Source organism: Heterocephalus glaber, unplaced genomic scaffold, assembly GCF_053883595.1.
Source record: "Heterocephalus glaber isolate CG9 unplaced genomic scaffold, H.glaber_assembly_v1.0 deba00000071, whole genome shotgun sequence".
NCBI lineage: Eukaryota > Metazoa > Chordata > Mammalia > Rodentia > Bathyergidae > Heterocephalus > Heterocephalus glaber.
In genome coordinates, this window is record NW_028258137.1 from 1,185,088 (window position 1) to 1,207,063 (window position 21,976).

The 21,976-nt window shown below is 57.0% G+C and overlaps 1 protein-coding gene across 13 annotated transcripts in view; it reads right to left on the reverse strand.

Moving 5' to 3' along the window:
* Positions 1-2,588: 2,588 nt before the first annotated feature.
* The window catches only part of Banp (BTG3 associated nuclear protein), an 81,713-nt gene continuing 62,325 nt past the window's right edge, over positions 2,589-21,976 (reverse strand). For all 13 annotated transcript variants that reach the window (XR_015445659.1, XM_013071446.3, XM_004842696.3 and 10 more), the window contains 3 exons: positions 20,765-20,803; positions 5,483-5,626; positions 2,589-3,169 (listed from right to left, as the gene is read on the reverse strand). Coding sequence is in view for 12 of the 13 variants with exons in the window: in XM_013071446.3 (XP_012926900.1) it covers positions 3,098-3,169; positions 5,483-5,626; positions 20,765-20,803 (255 nt within the window). In the remaining variant the exon portion in view is untranslated. The remainder of the gene's footprint in view (positions 3,170-5,482; positions 5,627-20,764; positions 20,804-21,976) is intronic.

The window sequence follows — 21,976 nt, forward strand, 5'->3', positions numbered from 1 at the left end:
GGGTGTGCGAGTGTGGATTAAGAGCTTGCAGTGGGATTATGCGTGTGCCTAAGGAAGTCCCAGCTTGCATGGAAAACAGAGGGAGCGAGGGAAGGCAGGCTGCCTGCTGCCTGCACCGTTTCCCCCCTGCCACGCCACCCTGCCTCGGAGCCAGCCGACTGTAGACTGAAACCTCTACAAACTGTGAGCTGAAATAAACCTTTCCTCCTTGAACGTGTGGGTCTTGGATATTTTGTCTCAGCGACAGAAAAGCAACTGAGACAGGTTCTCTTGGTTGCATTTACATTTTGTCCCATTTCATTAATTTCTAGTTGCATTTACATTTTTTCTCTAAGCACAACTTTGGAGGTACTCCATAATTTTTGATATGTAAATTTGTCATTCAATTAAAAATATCTTCAGGTGTCATTTTTATTTCTGGTTGGGTTTTTTTTTGCTTAAATTCTTTTATTGGTACATTTTAGGTAAACAATACATTTACATTTATCATTGGGTGCTTATACCTGTACATGATGTATCTTGGTTCTCAGTTTTTCCCCATTCCCTGTGCGCCCTTCACCCCCTCCACCCTTCCCTATTTACAAAGACTTTGTTTCCATTTTTTCCTTTTCTCATATTTTTTCTTTTCCCTTCTTTCCTTTCCCCTTCCCCTCCCACTTCCCCTACCCCTTTGGACCTTTTCTTCCTATTTTAAATGATCAATTATTCGTTTTAATCATTTTAATCCTTATTTACACTTTCAGTTTCTCACACTAGAGAAACTAGTCGGTATTTACACGTGTGTCCTATTTATTTCACTTAACACTATGGCCTCAATATGCATCCATTTAGCTATAAATGTCTCTAGTTTCTTGTTCTTTATGGCTGAGTAGTAATCCATTTTATAAAAAAACCCCAAAAACCACATCTTCTTTATCCAGTTTCCAGTCGATGGGCAGTTGGGCTGTTTCCAAGCTGTAGCTATTACAAACTGTGCCACTATAAACATGGGTGCACATACATTGCTGTGGTATGATTCTTTTAATTCTTTTGGGAAGGTACCCAGCAGGGGAATAGCTGGGTCAAAAGGGATCTCTAGTCCTAGTTCTTTGAGGAATCTCCATACTGATTTCCACAGTGGTTGCACCAGTCTGCACTCCCACCAGCAATGGAGAAGGGTTCCTTTCTCCCCACAGCCCCACCAGCATTTGTTATTGGTTGATTTCTTGATAGCATCCATTCTTTCTGGGGTGAAGTGGGATCTCAGTGTTGTTTTCACCTGCACCCTATGCATTAAAAGTGTATTACTGCAGGTCGGGGATTTAGCTCAGTGGTTCCGCTGCCTGCCTCGCAAGCACAAGGTTCTGACTTTTGATCCCTGGTACCAAAAAAAAAAAAAGTGTATTACTGGGTCAGGGATTTAGCTCAGTGGTGCCACCCCTGTCTGGCAAGCACAAGGTCCTGAGTTTGATTCCTGGTACCAAAAAGAAGTATATTACTTAATTTCTAAACACCCAGTGATCTTGTACTCTCTCGTCACTTTTTCCTTAATCCTGTTTGGTCAGAGGATTTAGGCTACACGATTCATCCTGTGCCACTGTGGAGATGGGCTCTGTGGGTTGGCTTGTGGCCAATCTCGATGCAACTCCAAAGAGCCCTTGAGAAGCACGTGTGGCACAGGCTATTCCACACCATGGACGAGGTCGGGGTGTCGACTGCCTTGTTCAAGTACCCTACATCCTCGCAGGTTTTATTCACTGTTTTTCCAAATGTTTGTCCCAGATACTGATGAAGTTTAACGTTGTACAGCATGGTGAGCCTTTCTCCAGGGCAATAAAAGGGCTTTACAGCAATCTGCCTCTCTCTGGACTGTTCCAAGTTAGACAGCAGTGTTTTCTACTATTTTACTGTTTTGGTTGTAGTCTTAATCAGTTTTACACAGCCCACTTCGACTGACTCCATTCCTCCTGTCTGATCACCCCTCTTGCCTGAAGGACTCCTGTGTGCATACTCCTGCTATGAAGCCCAGCTTCCCTTTCCAGAAACATCTTTAGCGAGTGACAGCTTAATTTTTATTTTTTCAAACTTCATTCAAGTCTTTATTTTTAGGAACTTTGAGATATCGTTTCTATACCAAAACCTTCACCATGTAAGGCAAATAATCTGATGGGTGGAGCAGGGTGGAGGCACAGCGGTGCTGGCAGCTACTCTGAGCCCCCCAGAAAAGCATCAGGCACCAGGTGCCATCACTAAAGATAATTTCACTGGCATTTTGCAAACCTCTCCAGCGTGACTGCCGAACGGTGTGGGTAGCAGTAGGCTGGCTGCCAACGGCCACGTGTACTTCAAACCACCTCTCGCCTTGCTGGGAGGAGCCACCTTCCCTGGCTTCCGAATGCTGCGCTGCCCAGGCCCCTCTTGGCGGGACGCCAGGCCGTGCTTCCTGGAGCTGGCCAGACTCAGCTTTGCCGTCGAGGGCTCCAATGTCCCCAGGGCGCCCACGCCTCCTGCCATGAGGGCAGAGGCCCAAGAAGTGTCCCCCGAGCAGCCCACCCCAGGGGCAAGGACCCCGGTGCAATCTCTCGAGGCGAAGTAGCATGGGGCTGCTGTGCTCATAAATACACTTTATTTCATTAGAAATGCATAATTACAGTGTGTGGAGGCATCCCCCCTAGAAAAGTAGGTAAGCAATATCCCCATCAAAATCATTAGTTTCTTTCGCAAACACCTGTTTCATGACCTGAACAGAGCACAACAGCAAAAGGCTTCTGCTTCTCCAGTTTTTTTTTCCAATTTTCTTTTTTGTTATAAACACCATAGCAAATTAAAAAAAAGCTGTTTAAACAAAATATTGTAGTTCCTGATTTTCCAAGTGACGAATGTGCTCCGTGCTATGACTCCTCTGCAGATGCTGGCAGCATGGCTCAAGCCGAGGGCCTCCCTTTGGGGGACGGCCAGGAGGGACACTGTCCCCAGTGGCAGAGGAGGCTTTCAGCCGCACGCAGCAGAAGTTGCGCAGTCACCGCCAGCCCAAGCTGCGCGAGCAGGGCGCAAGGGGACCAGGTCGGAGCTGGGCCCGCTGGTGTGTCGCAGTCCCGGTGGTGGTGGCCGCCCCGCCTCACTGGATCTGGATGGCCCCGTGCTCCAGCTGCATCTCAGGCTGCAGGGCGGGCTGCAGGCTCTCAGTCGTCTGGAAGGGGGAAACGGGGGTCTTTCTGGATAAACCCTACTTGCGCCTGCTCTGAGGCAGCCCAGCGGGACACGTGCACAGGTGAGCCCCGAGAGCACTGGGGTCAGGCGGCAACACCTCCGCCATGGTGTCAGCGCAGCACTCACGGCCCTGGCCGGCCGGCCGCCCTCTGCCCACCTACACCCTGCCACTCAGCAGGGTCGCTGTGGCCACTGCTGCAGACTCCCCCTCACCCAGGGCGTGCAGGGGAGCAAGTGGGAGCGGCTGAGCCCTGCTCAGCCCCACCCCGACCCAGGCTGTTGGTGTCAAGCTGCCACCCTGTAACTGCCCCGGTATCACAGAGAAGCATTTCAGGGCCAGCTGCCTGCCCCTGCAGACGTGAGTGTGGCCAGCGACTTGCAGATGTGAGAAGGACAGGAAGTACGTGTCCAGTGAAGGAAGAGGAACAGCCTTAGGGTAAGTCACTGACCCTGCTCCCGGGAGTCAGCCATGCCGGGGTTCCTGTGTGCGCCCGGGGCGCAGCTACAGAGGCAGGCACGGTATCCACACAACAAGAGGCAGGAGAAGCCAATGAGCCACCAAACCGGAAGTCCCTGGGGGCCGTCGCCTGGCAGCCCTCACAACTCTCTAAGCTGCGCTTTTCTCTTCACAAAGGACACAGCACACCACTTTCTTACACGGAGGGAGGGACTGCGAGGGGAGGAGAAAGCGCCTGGGGCCAGCGTCAGCTACAAGGTCTGCAAAAGCCCTGCATGTGGCTGGGCAGGAATCCAGAGAGCAATAAGCCTGTGTCAGAGGGCAGGTGCCTCTGCAGTGAGGGAGCATCCCCGGCATCTGGGAGGGGAAGTGAGCTCCGGGGGACTGGCTGCCCGAGATGCCCCACAGTGGCCACTGGCTGCCCGCCTGACCAGCCCCCGGGGACAGGCCAAGGGCAGGTCCACACCACACTGGCTCAGCCGCCGGAGGCACAGGCTCACCCCGCCCCACTGTGCTACTCTCACCGCTTTCGTCCCCCCTCGGTGCATCTCCAGTGGGTCAGCCACCCCGGAAGCCGACAACCTGCTGCGTCCGCGGCCATGCCCAGGTCCCCGCCTTCTCATGTCAGGGGCCGTGGGCCTCGCCGCGAGTGAGGTCCAGCACTGAGCCACCATAGCCTGGGCTCTCAGGCCCCTGGACTGCCCGTTCTGGCACCTGGCCACCATGGGGAACCCCAGGCCACTTCCTCAGCAAGCGTCCCAAGGAGGACTTGCTCTTCCTGGGGCTCAGGAGCACGTGCCCTGTGGAGCCTCAGCGGCAAGCCTGCGGCTTCCGTCCTATGCTCACGGCCGACGGCAGTGAGATGCAGGCACTCAGCACAGGCCAGAGAGGCCAGGAGCAGACACAGGTGGCAGCCAGAATGTGCCAGAGGGCAGGGAGAGCTGTAGGCAGAGCCTGGCATGCTCCTGAAGGAGGGGAGGAAACCTGTGCAGGTGGGCTCCATCCAAGGCCAACACACAGGAAGCTGCCGTGCTCCTCCAAGGCCAGAGCGGAGCCCCAGCCTGCCAGCGGGGCTTCCCTACGTGGCTCAAGACACAGGTGATGGCTCGGCAGCCCCGTTTCCTCTCAGTGACATGCCTGGCCCTCCCTGGAGGGACCCAGCAGCCACTCCTGCAGAAACAGGAAGCGCCCTAACTAGAATCGGTCATTCCAAACCCACAGCAGCTGTCAGAGCTTGACAGTGTGTCTGGGGGAGCAGCACCCGCCTGGTGTCGCAGAACTAAGAAGGGGCACGGTACCCTCCGCCCTGAGCAGTGCGGTGGGAAGGCCACACCTAAGGCAGCCAGGCCAGCAGTCCTCAGGAAGCCAGTGCTGTGCGCTCCGGGTCAGCCGTGCCGAGCAGGCTCCTGAGACACGGGAAAGGAAGGGTTTGCTCCCGTAGGCCGCCACCCGCTGGCTGGGGCTGGCCCAGGTGGTGTGACCATCACCACTGGAGCACGTCCCTGTCCCTAGCCCGAGACTGCACCTGCAGGAGGGCTCCCGCTGGCTGCCCCCCAGGCGTGACCCTCAACAGGACAGACCCAGGGCACCTTCGGTGTTGCTTCTGAATCACAGAGAAGCGTCTCCACAGACACCTTGCGAATCCTGAGGTAGAACTGGGCCGGGGTCTACTGCTCACCTTCTCATTTCCGGGGCTCATCGGGACAGAAGCCTCAAACATGCCCCTGCCTTCCGACTCAACACACCTCGTCCAGGAGAAAGCCACGGCCGAAGCCCCAAAGCAGAGACAGCACAGAGGAGCAGCAGGGTGGCCTTCCTCGGAGGCCGAGGACTCACCTGTGCCGTGGCTGTGTGCTCGCTCACGGGCGCCAGCTGGACATACTGCACCTGGATGTCACTGCCCTGGAGAGGTGACCCGTCCACGCCAGCCGAGGCAGGGTCTGAAGAGGCCACGGCGATGAGCTGGGCTCCCTGCAGCACCTGGAGGGACACAACCAGGCTGCTCAGCACGGCACGGCCCGCCCACAGGGGCAGCAGATGCTATGCCCCCAGGCAGCCCTAAGATGGGCCTGTGTGAGACAGGAAAACATTTCAGTTGGTCTATATTTCAGAACCGCTCTAGTAAGCCCATTCCATAGCAGCAGCTGGGTCCTTGTGGACAGGAACACACAGGCTGTAAGAGGACGCACACCAGAGCTAAGGTACTGGGGTTAGACATAACTGCTAAACAGGGTTTCCTGAATTACGGTCCCGAGATGTCAAAAGGCCATAAATAACCACACAAAGAAATGCAGGAGGAGGGAGGGCAAAGGGAAACGGTGGACGGAAGGAACAGGTGCTGGCCACGGCAGGCTGCTCAGGGCCCCGATCCCCGGCCAGCTTCTGGACTCCAGAGTGCCTGTCTGTGTGTGAGCGCCACTCTTGAAAGAGTGTGGGCTAAGGTGGCCTGGCCTCTGCTGCCTCTGGAGTCCAAGTCTGGAGTCTGGACAAGTCAATTCAGTGCTCCCGTCTGGCCCGCACTGAGGACTCTGGGCTCCGTGCATCCCACTGCCCAGGTCAGAGCGACCTCTGCTTCGGTGTGAGTGCAAGTGTGTCCGCCTGTGACACCCACATGCCAGGCAGAGGCGTTAAGCAGAGCTTCTGGGGTCTAAGCCAAAGCTCTCTCCTCATGAGGACCAGGGAAGACTCCATGTCTTCAGCTCAGGCAAGTTACAGAAACAAGACCGAAACGGCCGCGTGAGCTCAGAAACAAGCCCTGGAGTCCTCACGTGGCAGCAGGCAGCAGGCAGCAGGAAGAGCTCTGATGGAGGACAGGGTGGAGAAGGACCACTTGGGGTGGGCAGCTGGAGAACGGCACACAAGTGTGGCTCGACGCCATGACAGGCGGCACAGAGCTGTACCCAGAAGAGGTCCTCGTGCAGCCCGGGCCCTCGACCCTCCCTCTCCAACGCTGAGCAGAACAGGCGCACACCTCTCTAACTGGCTTCCAGGCAAGCGCACAGCCAACAAGAACATGTGCTTGGCCCCTCCACCCAAAAACGTGGGGCACCCCACCCACAGCTCTGCCACCAAGGGCCAGCGTCCATGGCCACGCAACGGCCCCCTCAACGGGCGCTGTCCTGACGCCAGGGCTCGGCCCTTGCCGGGGAGCAACTGAAACAAGTCCACTTGGGGTCTGAATGACATTCTTCAAGAATTCATCAATGGAAACTTCTAGTTCCCTCCTTCCACCCTGACTTACGGGGTAGTTTTATTATTTCTGCCTGAGAACTATACTTTTCCAGAATTGTGGTTTCATTTTATTTTAGCCAAGCAGCTCAGTTTAAAACAAAACTGAGACTGAAGGGAAAAGCCCTGCTGTGGAAGCGGGCCTTGGCATCCGGTGGGTGGTGGCTGGACTCTTGTGGGATGGGGCTTCTGCCTCTCCTGAGGGCTGGCAGCCTTCGGTAGCGCTGCGGGCCCAGGGTCGCAAGGCGGCTCCATCTGCAACCGGCTCAAGTCAAGGGAGGGAGGGAGGGAACGATGTGGAGAGCTGGAGCTTTATTCATAGCAGAAGGACTGCCCACCGCTAACGCCACAGCAGAAGGACTGCCCACTGCTAACATCAGCCTCAGATGCTAGAAATGTTCCCTAAACACTTACTTCCCATTAATAAACTTATTAGGCAGCTCTGGGATTCACAAATTTTATCTCAAATTCTTAGAGCTCCCTGTGTCCCCTGTCAGGATCCCCTGACCTGGGGAGCGTTTCCTAAGCACATTTTCTCATCCCAGCCAGATGTTTGCCGGAATGTCTCAGGAATGTCAGGCCAACGTCAGCCCCTCAGGGACTCGAAGGGAAAAGCCCTGGCCCCTCTCCCATGGGGCTCTGGGGCCAGCAGAAGCCGCAGGCGCTTTGTGCAGGCCTGAGCTGGGTGGTGGCCCTGGAAGGATGGGGCCCACAGGGAGGGGACACACAGGCCCTGCCAAGGGGGAAGGGCGTGAGGGGTGGTGCACTTCACTGTTCCTTGGGCCACACGAGAGGTGGGGTAGGGCTCCCTGGGGACACTGCCTCAGGATCCAGGAGACTCCAGAGTGGCTGGTAGAGTCACTTGGACCTGCAGAGAGGGGTCCAGGAGCCAGGGCTGGCCAGATACATGGTGGCCGCAGGCAGCTCTGTGAGAGGGAAGGAGGGACAGTCTTGAGGGTGGGGGGCGGCACGGTGGCAGCTGCTGAGACAGGCAGCCCTGAGGGAAAGGGGTGGATCCTGTGGGACCCACACCCAGCCAATTCCTCCACACCAGCAAGGCCTGGCTCCTCCATGCTCCACACGACCTACCCTGCACCCGCTTCCCTGTTGCATGGCTGGGCTGGCGAACACAGAAAAGAACCCTGATGCTGCTAACAGTCTCTGTGACCAAGCAACCCAAATTCCCAAAAGGGCCACAGAAAGGTCTTTTCAGACTAAGAGATGTCACTGTGTACACACTCTGACCCAAATGCCACCGTCTCTCGAAGCCAGCCAGTCACTCTTAGCCAGTGAGAACAAGGCTTGCATGCTTTGTAAACCTCAAAGCACTGCCAGAGAGCATGCACGAGCGCCATCACACACGCTCCCTGCAGTTTACTGCAAGACAACAGAGGGCGGCTGGCGGCAGGAATGGAACCCGAGCTAAATCTGAACTCTTAAGTGGGTGTTAGCTTCATCCCTGAATTTTAATCTAGCCAACTAAATCATCCTAAACCACTGCACCTCAATTCTCTAAAGATCAAACTTGGAACCCATCGCTGCTGGCCACAGGAGGCAGGGAAGGATGCTCTGACCACTGCCCTGGCAGTCCCCACAGACCCCTGCTCTCCAGAAGCGAGCCCAGCCAAGAGTCAGGACCCACTGTGCACAGGACACCGAGGGGCCTGCGTCCAGAGCCCCGTGGCCAAGTGGGCTGTGCTCTAGGGCCATCAAGTTTCCGTTGGCTGGGGGACGCAGGTTGGGCCTGTGGGTGAGGTGGGCTGCAGGGCTGGGTGGAGAAAGCAGAGGCCTAAGACAGGGTGGGCGGGGAAGACGTCAGGGAGAAGAGAGGAGCTCAGCACCGTGCAGCTTCTAAAGGACGTGAAAGGACAGCAAGGGGCTGACGGCTCGAGTTAATCCTGGCTGGCACTCTGACCGGGTTGGAAACTGGTTAGAAAGGAAAAGCTCTTCCAGATGGGCACGGAAGCTGTGGAAAGGGAGGTCAGAAAGCCAGCATGGCTAAACGTTGGGCTCTCAGCCTCTTTCAGGGGAGGCACAGGCAGGGCACAGCGGCTGATTCCTCCCTGCGCCGTACGGGACGGGCACAAAGGCTGCTCCCCACGTAGGAAGGTGTCCACAGGCTGCAGAGCAGCTCAGCTCAGGCCACAGTTCTAACGCCTCTTCTGGCGCCTGCTGCCCTGCAGGACTGCGACACTCACCACGCCACTGTGCTGTCTAAGAGAACTACCGAGGATTCTATATGGCAATCCTAATGCTCCCTCCCCCAAATCTGCGCAAACCGTGGCTTCCATTCTGTGATATCTGAGTGTGTGGCTCTGCCCCTGGCACCCCAGAGACTTTGCAATCCTAGTGCAGGAGAGGGATTGCCTCAGAGGCAGGGAGCCTCACACTCCTAGCCCCTAGCTCAAGACAGGTCATGCCCACACAGCCGCCGAGGGGGCAGGGCAGCCTGCATGGCCATGTGGCATTTGCACCAAACTCGGGATTCAGCTGCCAACCCCCATGCCAGGGGGTTGCCAGGCCGCGTCTCCCTGGTGGGCGGTGACCCCTCCGGCAAGCACATGACCACCACTCACATCTCTCCCAGACACACACCAGGGTCAGGCCCTCTGAGATGTGTGGCTGGGCCAGGAGCCACAGCTTTCTTCTGTTCTTCTGCCACCTGCATGGCTGCTCGGAACGTGGCCGCCTCCCCACCCTGTCCTGCTCCTGTGCTGCCCACCTACCCCACGTTGCCCACACTCCACAGGCCACAAACTGACCCCACCTGCCTCGACTGCATCACAGGAAGGAGCTTCCTGGCATGCTGGTAGGAGGGTGGTCTGTGCAGCCCAGCACACTGCCTTGTCTCCCCCAGACTTGCAGTGGCCACCCCAAGGGGCAGGGGAGGGAGGCAGCCAGGCTTCACATGCGGAAAGCCCAGAGCCTCGGTGCTGAGACCACTGCAAGCCTCTGGACCCCAAGCCCGTCACACAGCTGTCTTGCTGCTTATTCCCCACATGTGCCTACACACACAGCTCTCACACACGTGCACCCTGCCGAACACAAGGGCACATGCACTCACGTGCGCACAACTCTGCGGGCCCCCTGAACCCCTCCTGCACCCCTCCTCCAGTGCCTCTGGCCCCGCAGGTGTCTCTGGTGGCGGCTGTGTGCTGCTGCTATGGGGCTGAGCCCGGAGCATGTGCTGTTCTTCAATCACCTCTGTAGTGTGCAGGCCCTGCCCCTCTTCACTCAGGGCACACAGTCCCTGGAGACTCCAGCAGGCTGCTGCACATGGGTCACTCACTGCTAGTGGGCAGCATCAGGGAGTCTGCTCTCTGGGGCCACTGAGGCACAGGTGACGGTGGAGTGCGCTCCCGGCTAGGAGACATCAGTGTGGAGGGGAGGCTACGGACCCAGCAGACTTCAGAGCACTGACAGTGACACTTGGGTGGAGGAGGCAGGGAGAAAGGACACACGGAAATGCTTGCATCAGCCCTTGTGGCTGCCTTGCTAAGCCCTGGACCCACTTAAAAAACTCATGCCACCTTTTGAAATTCTAGGTTACAATGAAGCCACAGTTCTGTAAGCACTTCACATTCTCTTGAAATGTGAAGTAACTATTTTTCATGAAACTGTGGGGACCATGGCGTCTTTCGGGGAAGGTGCCGCCTGTGCTCTGGTTCTGGCGAGAAGCCACCTAGCCACAGGCAGGGAGCTTCGTGCACTGCCATAAGTGGCTTCCACGGGGCCTACGCATTGGGTAAAGTGCAGCACTTCTGAATCTAAATGTGCTGCACAATGGAGAGGGGAACACTCTCAACTGGAGTCCATTCAGGCTCCACGTCGGTTTCACAGCTGAATTACACACTTGAGGTGTGTGAGACTGGAAACAAGCCCCCAGCCTCTCGGTGACTGCTCCCACTGGCTGCATGGCCTCGCCATGGCGGGGACGCCCCAGACGTGGAGGAGCCGGGGACTGGGCCCAAGAGAAGCGGCCCAGCCAGGGGCTTGTGCGGGAGACAGGCACAGGCTGAAAGTGACCTGGGGGGGAGGGGTCCAGCTTCATACAGGGAAGACATGACTGGCCCAACACGGGGCCGAGCCCCAGTGGGCAGGCTGCAGCCGGCGCCCAGTGCAGCAGTGCTGCCTGAGGCTGGGAACAAGTGTCCTGCGCTCTTAAGGCTCTTTCCCCTCACACACAGCGCCAGTAGCTTTATTGGACTTTTCCTAATTATATAAACACTCAGCTATTATCAAAAAGATCTGAATGCTGAGAAATACTGAGGATGTAAAAAAAGAAGCCACCCAGCACCCACTGCCCTAAGATAATGATCACTGCTGCTGCCCTGGCACCTGCTGCTGCTCACAGGGCTGGGCGGGAGGCCAGGCAGATGCATCGCCCCTCTTCACTGACAGCTGCCTCTCCCACCCTCTGTCCAAACTCGTGAACCCCACAGGGCTCCTGGGCTCTGCAGGTGAGCACCAGGACGTGCTGGTGGCTTGTCTCCCCGCCCCGGGCTGGGATCTGATCCACTTGCTGGCACTGCCTTGTGTCCCCTGCACCTGCTGCACCACAGTAAGCTCGCTTCTCTGTCAACAGATGACCCCTTCCCCAGTCTGCTTTTGCCGCTATAAACAACGCTGTTGTTACTCTTCTTTTCTTTTTTGGTAGCAGGGATTGAACTCAGGACCTTGTGCTTGCAAGGCAGGCACAGTGCAACTGAGCTAAATCCCGTCATTACTTTTTTTCTTAGAGAGAACTTATTCCAGAATCTATCGGACTTCTTAAATTTGTGTACATTACTATGCTGAGTAGAACACAAAGACTCCATCTGCAGCCCTTCTCTGGAAGAAACTGGAAATGGGTGCAGCCTCACACACTGTTCATACCCAGGGAAGGTGGCTCTGAGCTCCACACACAGAGGTCCCCCAGCTGTGTCCCCGGCCCACCCCGGCAGGTCCTCTCCCCTCCCACACAGGAGGCTCTGAGGGCAGGCCCACGCCAGCATCTGCCATGGGAAGGCATCTGTGAGTCCCCACCTTGCTTCGCTCACTGCCCGACGTGGCTTGGCGACCCAGTCGCAGACCTGGGTCCACTTCCAGACTGCCAGAGGGAGGCCACCAGCCTGCAGAGGCTCCGCCCAGACCCAGACCGCTCAGCTCTGGCTGGGATCTCAGGGCGCTGTCCCCACGGGTCTGCAGTCCACACCTGGGAGCTGCTGCTCCAAGTGACCAGCGCCGCCTGCAATCGTGGGGCCGATGCCAGCTCTGAGAGCAAAGGCCAAGAAAGCCGTTTCACCTGAGAATGCCCTCTGAAGTGAGACGATCACTTCCTTAGACACCGGTGACCCTGTGACGGGACAGATGCAGCCTGCTGGAGCCGAGGGTAGGCAGGCTGCTTGTCACTCGCCAGGCCCAGACAGCAGACAGGCCAGGGTGGGGTCCATCCACACCCCACAGCGGTGACAAGGCTGGGGCAGTCCCAGCGCCCAGCTTCCTCGGCCTCAAATGCACTCCATCAGGAGCCAAGAACACTCGTGACAGGTATGGTTCCCTCAGGTGCTCCACAGGGTGTAAGGAGGGAGGCCAAGCTGAAAGGAGCCGATTTACCAGCCTGTCCACTCATACCTACCAACAGAAAGCTCCGAGAGCGTGGCCGCATGGGCTTCAGTGTGTGTCTTGCTCTCTGTCAGCTTGTGCAGGGGCCAGCTCAGCGATCATGAGCGGTGGCCCGAGGAGTGCTGAGTGTGAGGCTGGGCGGAGCCCAGGCAGCTAGATTTTCTACCCGCGAGCCCTATTTACTGGGCGAGGCTGTGCACGCAGGAGGCGCCAGTCCTCCAGGACCAACACCACAGCCAGGCGGAAGGGACACAGCGAGCAGTCCTCATGGGCACAGCCTGCTGCCCGGGGGCGGGGCGAGAGCTATCATTGGACCCCGGCACGGTCACAAGCAAGCCCCGCCCAAGTGGCCCGGGGCACAAAGCATTGGACCCCACAGTGCCCGCCCAAAGCCGCGCATCTTCACGAGCAAGTGCCAGGCCCAGAAGTGCTCTGGTCACAGCCTCACAGCAGGCTTGGACCTGCCTACTCTTCGCTGTGCCACAGCCTGAGGGCCCCGGGCGCAGCACGCAGCCCCGGAGAGTGTGGCTGCTGACTGGGTCTGGGTCGTAGCGTGGGGAAGAGCAAGCACAGCCCTCTGGGTCACCAGGCCTCCTCGGGGGTGCTCAGTGCGGCCCTCGAAGACGGGTGCCCATTGCTGCTGCGTGAAGCCTGGGGTCTGCTCTGAAAGAAGCAGGCCCGATGTGGCTCATGGAGGAGCCACAGGACGAGCCCATCCTCTCCCATGATGAACTCTCAACTCCACTCTTCCTGCGTGCTCTGGTGTGGAGCAGAGCACTGGCCTGTGCTTTTTCCAAACAGGCTCTGGAATGCAGAGATACCTAACTGGAACGGAGCGAGGCTGGCTTGCAGGCCGGTGGCCAGGAGCATCACTCCTGGCGTCCAGCTAGCCCATGGCTGAACCTGAGAAAGCCTCCCAGGGTCCGAACACCATCGTCATGCCAGGGACAGGTGGGTGGTGTGGGGCACGGCTGCTTCCCAGCTTCCCTTGCAGGGTTTTCCCTTATACGTTTTTGAAGGAGACCCAGTTATTTTTCAGACCAAAAAAAAAATGGCAGAGGGTAGGAGCTTGAAGCCGCCTACCAAGGGAATCCTGGGCCCAATCACACTGTGTTTGGGAGCACACACATCTGGTTTTCTCTCCTGTCAATTCTGAAACTCCATTTAATACCCAACTGAGATAATGCAAAACTGGTGCAAGCCTAAAATAAGTGCAAGAAGCCCAAGGCCTTTCCAGTAATATCTAGATATGCAATTCTGGGTCCAACTGAGAATGCACTCAGATATGAAGAAGCCCGCAGAGCTCTCTCACCCCGTGCCCTTCCCTTCCATCCGGACAATGGTGTGTGGTAAGGACGGGCCAAGACCGCCGGCCCCGGGTCTGGGGAAAAGCCCAGCCCCTTTACCTGTTTTTGTCACTGCCTTCTGAATCCAAACTGTTAAGGGGACTCTGTCCACCAAACCGAGTGACTGTCCCAGCCCCGGTATCACAAGGGCACTCACAGGGCTTGGCGAGGCTTGAGAAAGAGTCCCATCCCAGGGCCACCCCGGGGCGAAAGGCCAGGAGGTTAACCAGTCTCGATCATGTGGCCAATGCTAAAACTAAAGGTCAGGGCTGGGGATTTAGCTTAGTGGTGTCTCCGCCTGCTGCGCAAGTGCAAGGACCCGAGTTCGATCCCCGGTACCCAAAAAAAAATAAAGGTCACCCAAAAGCCTCTGATCCCACAGGTGGGAACATTACCAACAAGTCCTTAATGCTCACAGACACCGAGCTGCCCACTGTAGACATCAGAACAGACCAAAGCGGCAGATGGGCCATGGGCACACAGAAGCCAGAGCCTTCTGTGAGGGAGAGATGCGTGTGCAGATGCACACGCGGACCTCAGGGCCAAGTCCAAGACGCGGTGTTGCAGAAAGGCATCCTTAGCGCTCCTGCTGTGCTTGGACTAACAGGCCAGTGGCTGAGTAGTCATGGCTTGGGGACAGCAGATGCCCCAGTGCCACGTTGTCCAGTACAACAGCAGGCAGTCGTGGGACAGACGGGGCTTGTTCCAATGTCTGAGCGGGACCCCGCAGTCCAGGGAGAAGAGAAACCAGGCCTGCAAACAGAACCTGCAGAGATGGAGGTCCGGATACGCTTGTCCTGCATCCCCGTCATCCAGACAAGCAGCTCGGGAACCAGTCTTAACTGCGTCTTAAACCCTCCCTACAGACGGCGGGGTGGGCACGAGGACCTCAGCCACAGCCAGACCAGAGCCACTGGGCTTCGCTGCTTGGCAGGCCACTGGCTTCTACGTGGAGAGCTGGGGTGGGCGGGGACTGGCTGAGAAAGAGCAGCAAGACAGGAGACTTTCACCACAGGCACGAATGCAGGGTCAGGCCCACGGCAGGGATGTGCCAGCTGCTGCTCACCCAGGCGGTGGGGCAGCGTCTTAGCTCAATAAGTAAGGCACAGCCCCATCATCTGATAACGCTGCTCTCATGGCGGTGAGAGTTTCTGTTTTGTTTTTTGGAACTAGGAACTGAATCCAGGACCTTCATCTTGAGCTACATCCCTAGCCCTTTTAATTTTGAGACATGGTCTCATTAAATTGCTAAGATGCCCAGGCTGGGATAAAACTTTCGACCTTCCTGCCTCAGCTTCTCAGTGCTAGGAACACAGGCACCCCACAGACGCTACCTACACCTGCTCCCTGGGCCCTAAGGACCTCCTCAGAAGGAGGGGAGGCAGAGACTGTACCCACAGCCCTCGGCTTAGGGGGAGGTGGGGTGCTGACCACACAGCCAGGAGCCCTTCTGCCCATGTGGCACCCGAGCAGGGATCCAGGGAGACCAGGGAGGCCCAGTGCTCTGCTTCCACTGTGACTGCCCTGGCCATGGTCACTCAGGTGTCCTCTGCCAAGTAGGGGCGCTGGGCACTCACACCTGGAGAAGTGGCAGCGGCTGTCTTCAAGGTGTGCTGGGCTGGCCTTGGAGCCTCAGACAAGGGGCTATGCATTGAAGAGCGGCCTGACTGGAGCTGCACCAGGATCAGGCCAGAGGGCTGGGGTGGGGATGCCAGCAGGCAGAGGAGCGCTGCTGAGACAGAGGAGGCTCCTGGGGCTGGGCCTCCGCGGGTGGAGAGAGCCCTCCTCGCTGCCTGAGAACCAAACAGGCAGCATCGTCACTGTCAGCAGGGCCCTGGCTCGGCTGGGTGGCCTGGCCTGATAAGAGGACACACAACCTGGCCCACATGGAAGACTGGCCAGGGACGAGGAACACACAGCTGGGCGCTTGGTGCAGACGCTGCCCATCTCCTTTCATTAGCTCCACTTGCCAGTGAGACGGAGCCTGAGATGGACTTGTTCACCCAAGATCACAGCACAGCCGAATGAAGGAGCCAGGAGGCCATGAATGCACAGTGCCCAGCCAACTGCAGGCTGCTGAAGGGCGGCCGGGCTGGAGCGTCACCTGCCAGAGGCCCAGACAGCGATGACCGCACCGCACACATCGCCGTGTAAGTGACTGCCCTCAGCCCATGAGGGGTCCACGAAGAACCCCTTGGGCTCAGCCTTGTCGCAGAGGGAAAGCCACCTCTGGCTCTGCCGACCTGCCCGTTGCGGAGGGCTCCCTGCCATCCTCCCCACGGGTCGGGGATCTGGGGACTCAGCTCAAGTGCCCACAGCACCCCAAAAGGAGCACTCTTCCACACTAAGAGCACCTGCTGGGTGGGTACCATGAAGACCGCACTAAGGAGCCAGCCAGCCTCCTTCCCGTTGGTAGCCCGGGACCTGCACAGAAGCCTGAGGCCTCAGGGCCCTGGTCAAAGGCTCCTGGGGCTCTGCACTTGCTCCGTGGCTCGTGCCACCTCACCCTCAGCAACAGGATGCCTGGCTGGTGGGCAGGCCCTCCTGCAGCCTGGAAGGCCCCACTGCAGGATCACCTGTACCAGTGGCGGTGGGCTCTCGGAGCTCTCAGTAACACAAACAGCCCGCTGCGGCACGCGTGCCGAGGCTTGCCAGCTCCAGTCCCTGCTCACAACTCTGGGACTCTGTGACGGTGCAGAATCGGGCCTCCACATGCCTGTGCTCTTCTCTCTCCCAACCTCCCACCCTCACTAAGTGACACGAGCCGCAAGCCGAGCTGCAGCTGCAGGGTGGCCTGGAGCAGGCGGAGCTCGAGTCAGGAGCAGGTCCGGGCGGCCCACACAGCTGCAGTGCTCAGAGGGAGGGGCGCAAGAGGCATTGCAATGTGTGCGTCTTCAAATTCAGACACTTCAGTCCTCTGGCCTGTCACCATGAAAACCACCACAGCTCTCGCTTGAGGAAGAACATCCTCGCTGTTCCCCCGCAGCTTCCCAGAGGCCAGGGAGTTAACAGCTTCAACACTGAGGGCCAGGCAGTCCAGGGAAAGACTCCCCAGAACGCACAACGACGTCAGCAGTCGCTCAGCAGTGCTTGCTGGAAGCAAGGGAAGTAACAGTGGGGCAGGGCACTGGACTCCAGAGGCGGCCTCCTCCCGGTAAGCACATCATCTGGCACTTAGGAACAGCGTGAAGGTCACCAGGTTCCCTCCCCCTGGCGCGCAGCAGCCGAGCTCACAGGTACGGCCCCTCGGCGGCGTAGCCAGGACGTGCAGAGAACTGCAACAACCGCTGCATTCGCTCCCCAGCGGGGCTCCGGGGATGGAGGGGCTGGCTGTGGGCGCAACACTGGGCACCCAGGAGCAGAAGCCTTTCATTAGCTCTTCAAAGTGTGCCTGACCATGATGAAGCCCACCACACCAATCCTCCACTGGCGCGGAAGGCCTGCGCCTCTCCTTAGCTATGTGGAGCCGTGGGAACCGGCCTGGGCAGGGCTGGAGAGGCCGGCACGCCCCTCTACCCCGCAGGTGTCCCCGGGGCCTCTTCTAAAGCTCCCTCGGTCTCAGCTAAGAGCACGGTGCTTCCAAGACACCATCAAGCCAACTCAGTCGGAGCTGGAAATGTGAAGGAATCATCTCACCAAGCTCTCCCTGAAAGAATTACAATGCCTTTGCCAGCCAAAAACTGTCCAACTTGAAGTACGTTGCATGTCACAACTTGTGACGCACAGTAATAAACTCAGGAGCAACAAAAGCGACAGCCCTAAAAACAACACGCCACCCTACCGCATAGCCAGCCGGCACTAGGGCCGGGAGGTTCCTTCTCCAGAAAGAACAGTCATGGAGCCGGGCGTCCGGGTCTGACAGCCTGCACCCAGCCCAAGTCCCTCCAGGCCAGCGCGATAACTCGCTGTGAGGGAGCAGCTCGCCAGCCAGAGGGACAGAGAAGACACTCGATGTGGTAAGTCACCCATACTCTGATGGTATCGATGGTTACAGGCGACAAAAGAAATCAGCAGTTTCCATCAGCTTCTTGTGCCAATTTTCCAGTCAACTTTCAACCAGAACCATCCGGGATGAAACCTCAACCACTGAGCGGCTCAAGGCCCAGGCTCAGCCCCACACCGCACTCCAGGAGCTGCCTGCCCAGCCCTGGACCTGGATTGGTAGCTGCATCTTAAATGCAACTGCAACCCACATGGCCACCACCTTCCTCCAGGAGAAGTGGTGGAGGCGGCGAGGAAGGATCACGACAATAGGGTGCACAGGGTGCAGGCGGGAGGCCAGGCCGCCCCTTCCCGCAAACCTCCCCTCCCCGGAGACGCCTGAGCCAGGCTCACTGAGGTTTCCGTTGTCATGAGGGGAGGAGAGGCAAAATTCTGAAACCAGCTGAAGCAGCTCAAAGACGTAGCTGCAACTTAAATGTCAGGGCTCCAGGGACCTTCACCTCCTTGATGCTGAACACGGGGCCATTTACCAGTCATGGAAAAGGCTCCATGAACTATATGCACAGCAGGGCCTCAGGGTACCAGCTGTTAGCACAGCCAACAACTGGCCAAGGGCAGAGGCCCAGGGCCAGGAGCGACCAGCCCTTGGGACTTCCTAAAGCCTCCAGCTCTCCCCAAGACTGGGCAGGGCCATGCCACGTGAGCTCATGGCAGAGCCGCCAGGGCAGGCGGCACCTGCTAGAGGCTGAGTGCAGGAGGCCGCAACCTCCCTGGACTCAACCCTTTGTGCCCAGGGCCCAGCCCCCAGCCCCAGACCATGGCACAGCCCTCCTGCCTTGCCTGCCGGGCCCCATCTCCCCACAGCCAGGGAAGGGAAGCCAGGTGCCTACGAACTCAACCAGAGCAGTAACAGATATGTCCTCAAGGGCTTTTACAATTTGGGAAAACACACTCTTACTCCAAACCTTTCTCCTCTAAACCTGGGATGAGCCTTGTGCAGTCAGTTTCGGGAAATCAGACACCAATACTTACACCAGGATAAGGAAGACCCAAGGCTGCATCAGGCCGGGGGGGCAGCGCTGTCCTTGTAGGGGGCTCACCACCCCCAGGCAGCCCCGGCAGGGATGTCAAGATGAGCAGGGTGTCCTGTGCCCTTTGAAACATCACTCTGTTGCACAATTATCTGGTCAGTTTGGAAAATGAAGCCATTATGAGCAGAGTAACTTAATAAGTATGAGAACTGGCCAAATGATAAAATGAAGACAGAATTTCCACAAAAACAAGAAAAGATGAGCCAAACAGATTTACCAGAGAAAGGCAGCTCCCTAGGAACACATACACTGTTTATTTAAATCGAAAAGCAGTCTCCTTTGAAGAAGGAGAGGGTGCCAGGTATGAAATCCCTGTTAGCTACCATGGGTGTTGCTGCTGGCTTCCACTTATGGCTGGCTTTGACATGAAGTCCCACACATGTGATGGATAATGGAAGTCAGGTGGTAGGAAGAAAACAGGAGATTTTATAAGAGAAAGGATCAGCTTATTTATAAACTGTTATTTAATATAAAAAAGTGATCCGTGTGGCCGTTTTGTTTAGTTTGCAGTGAGGCTGCTTAAGAAGAAGAGTGGAGCCACCAACAGGCAGTGTGGAGGAGGGAGTGACAGCCGCCAGAAACAGGCTGCTGTGGGGCTCTGACTGGCTCCTCTCGGTGCGACAGCCCTTCCTCGCCCTACACGCACCCGCAGCTCTCAAACCAGCCGAGGGGGCCTCTGGCCTGGGGAGGACGGGACACTCCATCCACAGTCCCAGCATAAGCAATGCACTAATTAATGCAAGACAAAAACCTGGCTGTATTTTAAAATTCCAAGCAGGAATTGCTCAGGATACAAAGAAAGGGAGCATCAAAGGGAATGAACTTCACTTTTCTTACAAATTACAGTCCAGGCACATCCTAAGTATGGTCAAATTCCACCCCCAGCGTAAATGCAAATCACCACATTCAAAAACAAAGATGGACCCGTGTGGGAGGTGGGTTCTCGGGTGCCCAACCGACCGTGAGACGCGCGCAGGAGGAAGTGAACCGGAGAGACTTGCCAAGAGGGCACCGTGCAGCAGGGACACTGTGGTGCTCCGGATTTGTCCCTCCGCCCCTTCCCAAAGCAGCGATTTCACATTTATGTACTAATCTCATAGCACTACCTGACGGAGAGCCTATTTATAAGATGAAGCTTTCAAACTAAGAAACCCCAATTCCAACAAGTTCTTCAGGCACACAGCCTCCTCCCCAGGGGCCAAGAGCACTTTGGTTCCTAACCCTGGGATATCGTGTCCTGCACCACAGGACTGACAGGAGCAGGGCCCGCCAGGCTGCCGGCAGTTGCACACCCAAGCCTCAAAGCAGCACTGTTTTGGAAAACAAGGGGCATCATTACCTAGGCAGTGAGAGAGCCTGGGGGTGTGGCTCTCTGCACCAAGTTCCAGAGCTGTGTTCTGTGAAACACGAAGCCCAGCCAGAGCCTCCTAATCACGCAGGAGGGAACCATCTTCATCAGAAACTGCTTCACGGGAGAGGCCAGGAAGATCCAGCTCCTCACTCTAGGACAGCCATGGCCTCCCCAGAACCTCAGGGCAGGCACCCCACTGGGCGCAGAACCCCACAGGACGTGTTCAGTGAAGGGCTGGGGTGCCTTTGCTTCTCCAGAGACAGGCATTACATTAGAAGTGTGAGTCTGAGCAACAGCAAGCCACCTTGTCCCCACACACAGCTTCTGCACAAACGCCACTGTCAACAACTTTCATGTAGATACACAGCAAAGGGCAATCAACTCAGGGGAAGTTTCTCCTATGAGGCAAAAACTAGCATCAAATCCCAAAGAGCCAGGGCTGTGAGCCCAGGGCAGCCTCCCCGTCACCCTCCTGGCCCTGTGTGGCACGTCCCGGGCAGTGCACTGTCTGCTGCTGGAGCACAGCAGCGTGTGGCGAGCAGACAGGGAGCCTTACCTGCCCGTCCTGGCCCACGTGGTGGATCTGCAGATTGCCCTGCAAAGGACCAGAGGAGGAGACCATCAAGAGAGGAGAATGTTATGTTAGAGACAGCCTCCCTATGCCCTTCAAAGACACACAGGAAATGGTGTATTCTACAGAACTTCAAGGCCTTGTAGTGGTAAAAACCACAGAACAATCGGGGCATGGTGGGGCATGCCTGTCATCCTAGCACTCAGGAAGCTGAGGCAGGAGGATCACTGTGAGTTCAAGGCCAGCCTGGACTACACAGTGAGTTCAGGGCCAGCCTGAACTACACAGCGAGACCCTGACTCAAAAAACAAAAACAAAACAAAAAAACCAAAACCACAAAACATTTTAAGATGAGTTTCTAGGTACTTTTTTTCTTATAAAAACAAAATGCGCAACATTATACCCATTTCCTCCACCCTAACCCAAATATGATTCTGTAAAAATTTCTATGTGAAATAACTTCAGCTTCACAGAAGACTGAGGCAGAGCAGCGAGGTCCCTGCCTGTGGCTGAGCTGCACTGCTGTGGCCTTACACGGGCCACACACACAGGGGTGTCCACAGCACAGCCCAGGACGCACTGGACAGGAGTCACTCGCTGTGAAAAAGGTGTGTTCCAACCAGGGGAGAGCCTGCCAATGTCTCTGCAGATGGCCTCGTCTTAACGAAATGGCTCCAGGTGTGTACGGACACACGGCACCGTGAGCGACACACCGCCACTCACCGCCGTGACCACCAATGCACAAGCGATTCACTCTACTTTACTGTGCTTGATTCTTAATGGAGACAAAAAATAACTATATATACAAGAGGGATTCGGTTTTGAGAACTGATAGTAAAAACTGAAATTCAAGAAGTAGTCTAAAGAATTTTTCAGCATCAACAATAAAAAACAAAAAACACCCAACTGCAGTGTATTTTCCCTCACCAAATGCTCACAAGCAGATTCCAGGCCCTGATCAAGAGTCTGGGCCTCCTGCGCCCTGGAGGCCGGCAGCCCACCCCTCCCTGTCCCGGCTGACGCTGCCCCAGCGACACTGGGCTCCTGGGCGCCTCTCACCACTAGGGAGGATGCGGGGCCCTCGCTCTCCCTGCTCCCTATTAATCCCCTCGTGTGCTCGCCCCATCGCACCTCTTATCCCGTGTCACTGTCCTCCCTCACGACCCACCCGCTGACAGCTGCTGGGGTCCACCGGGC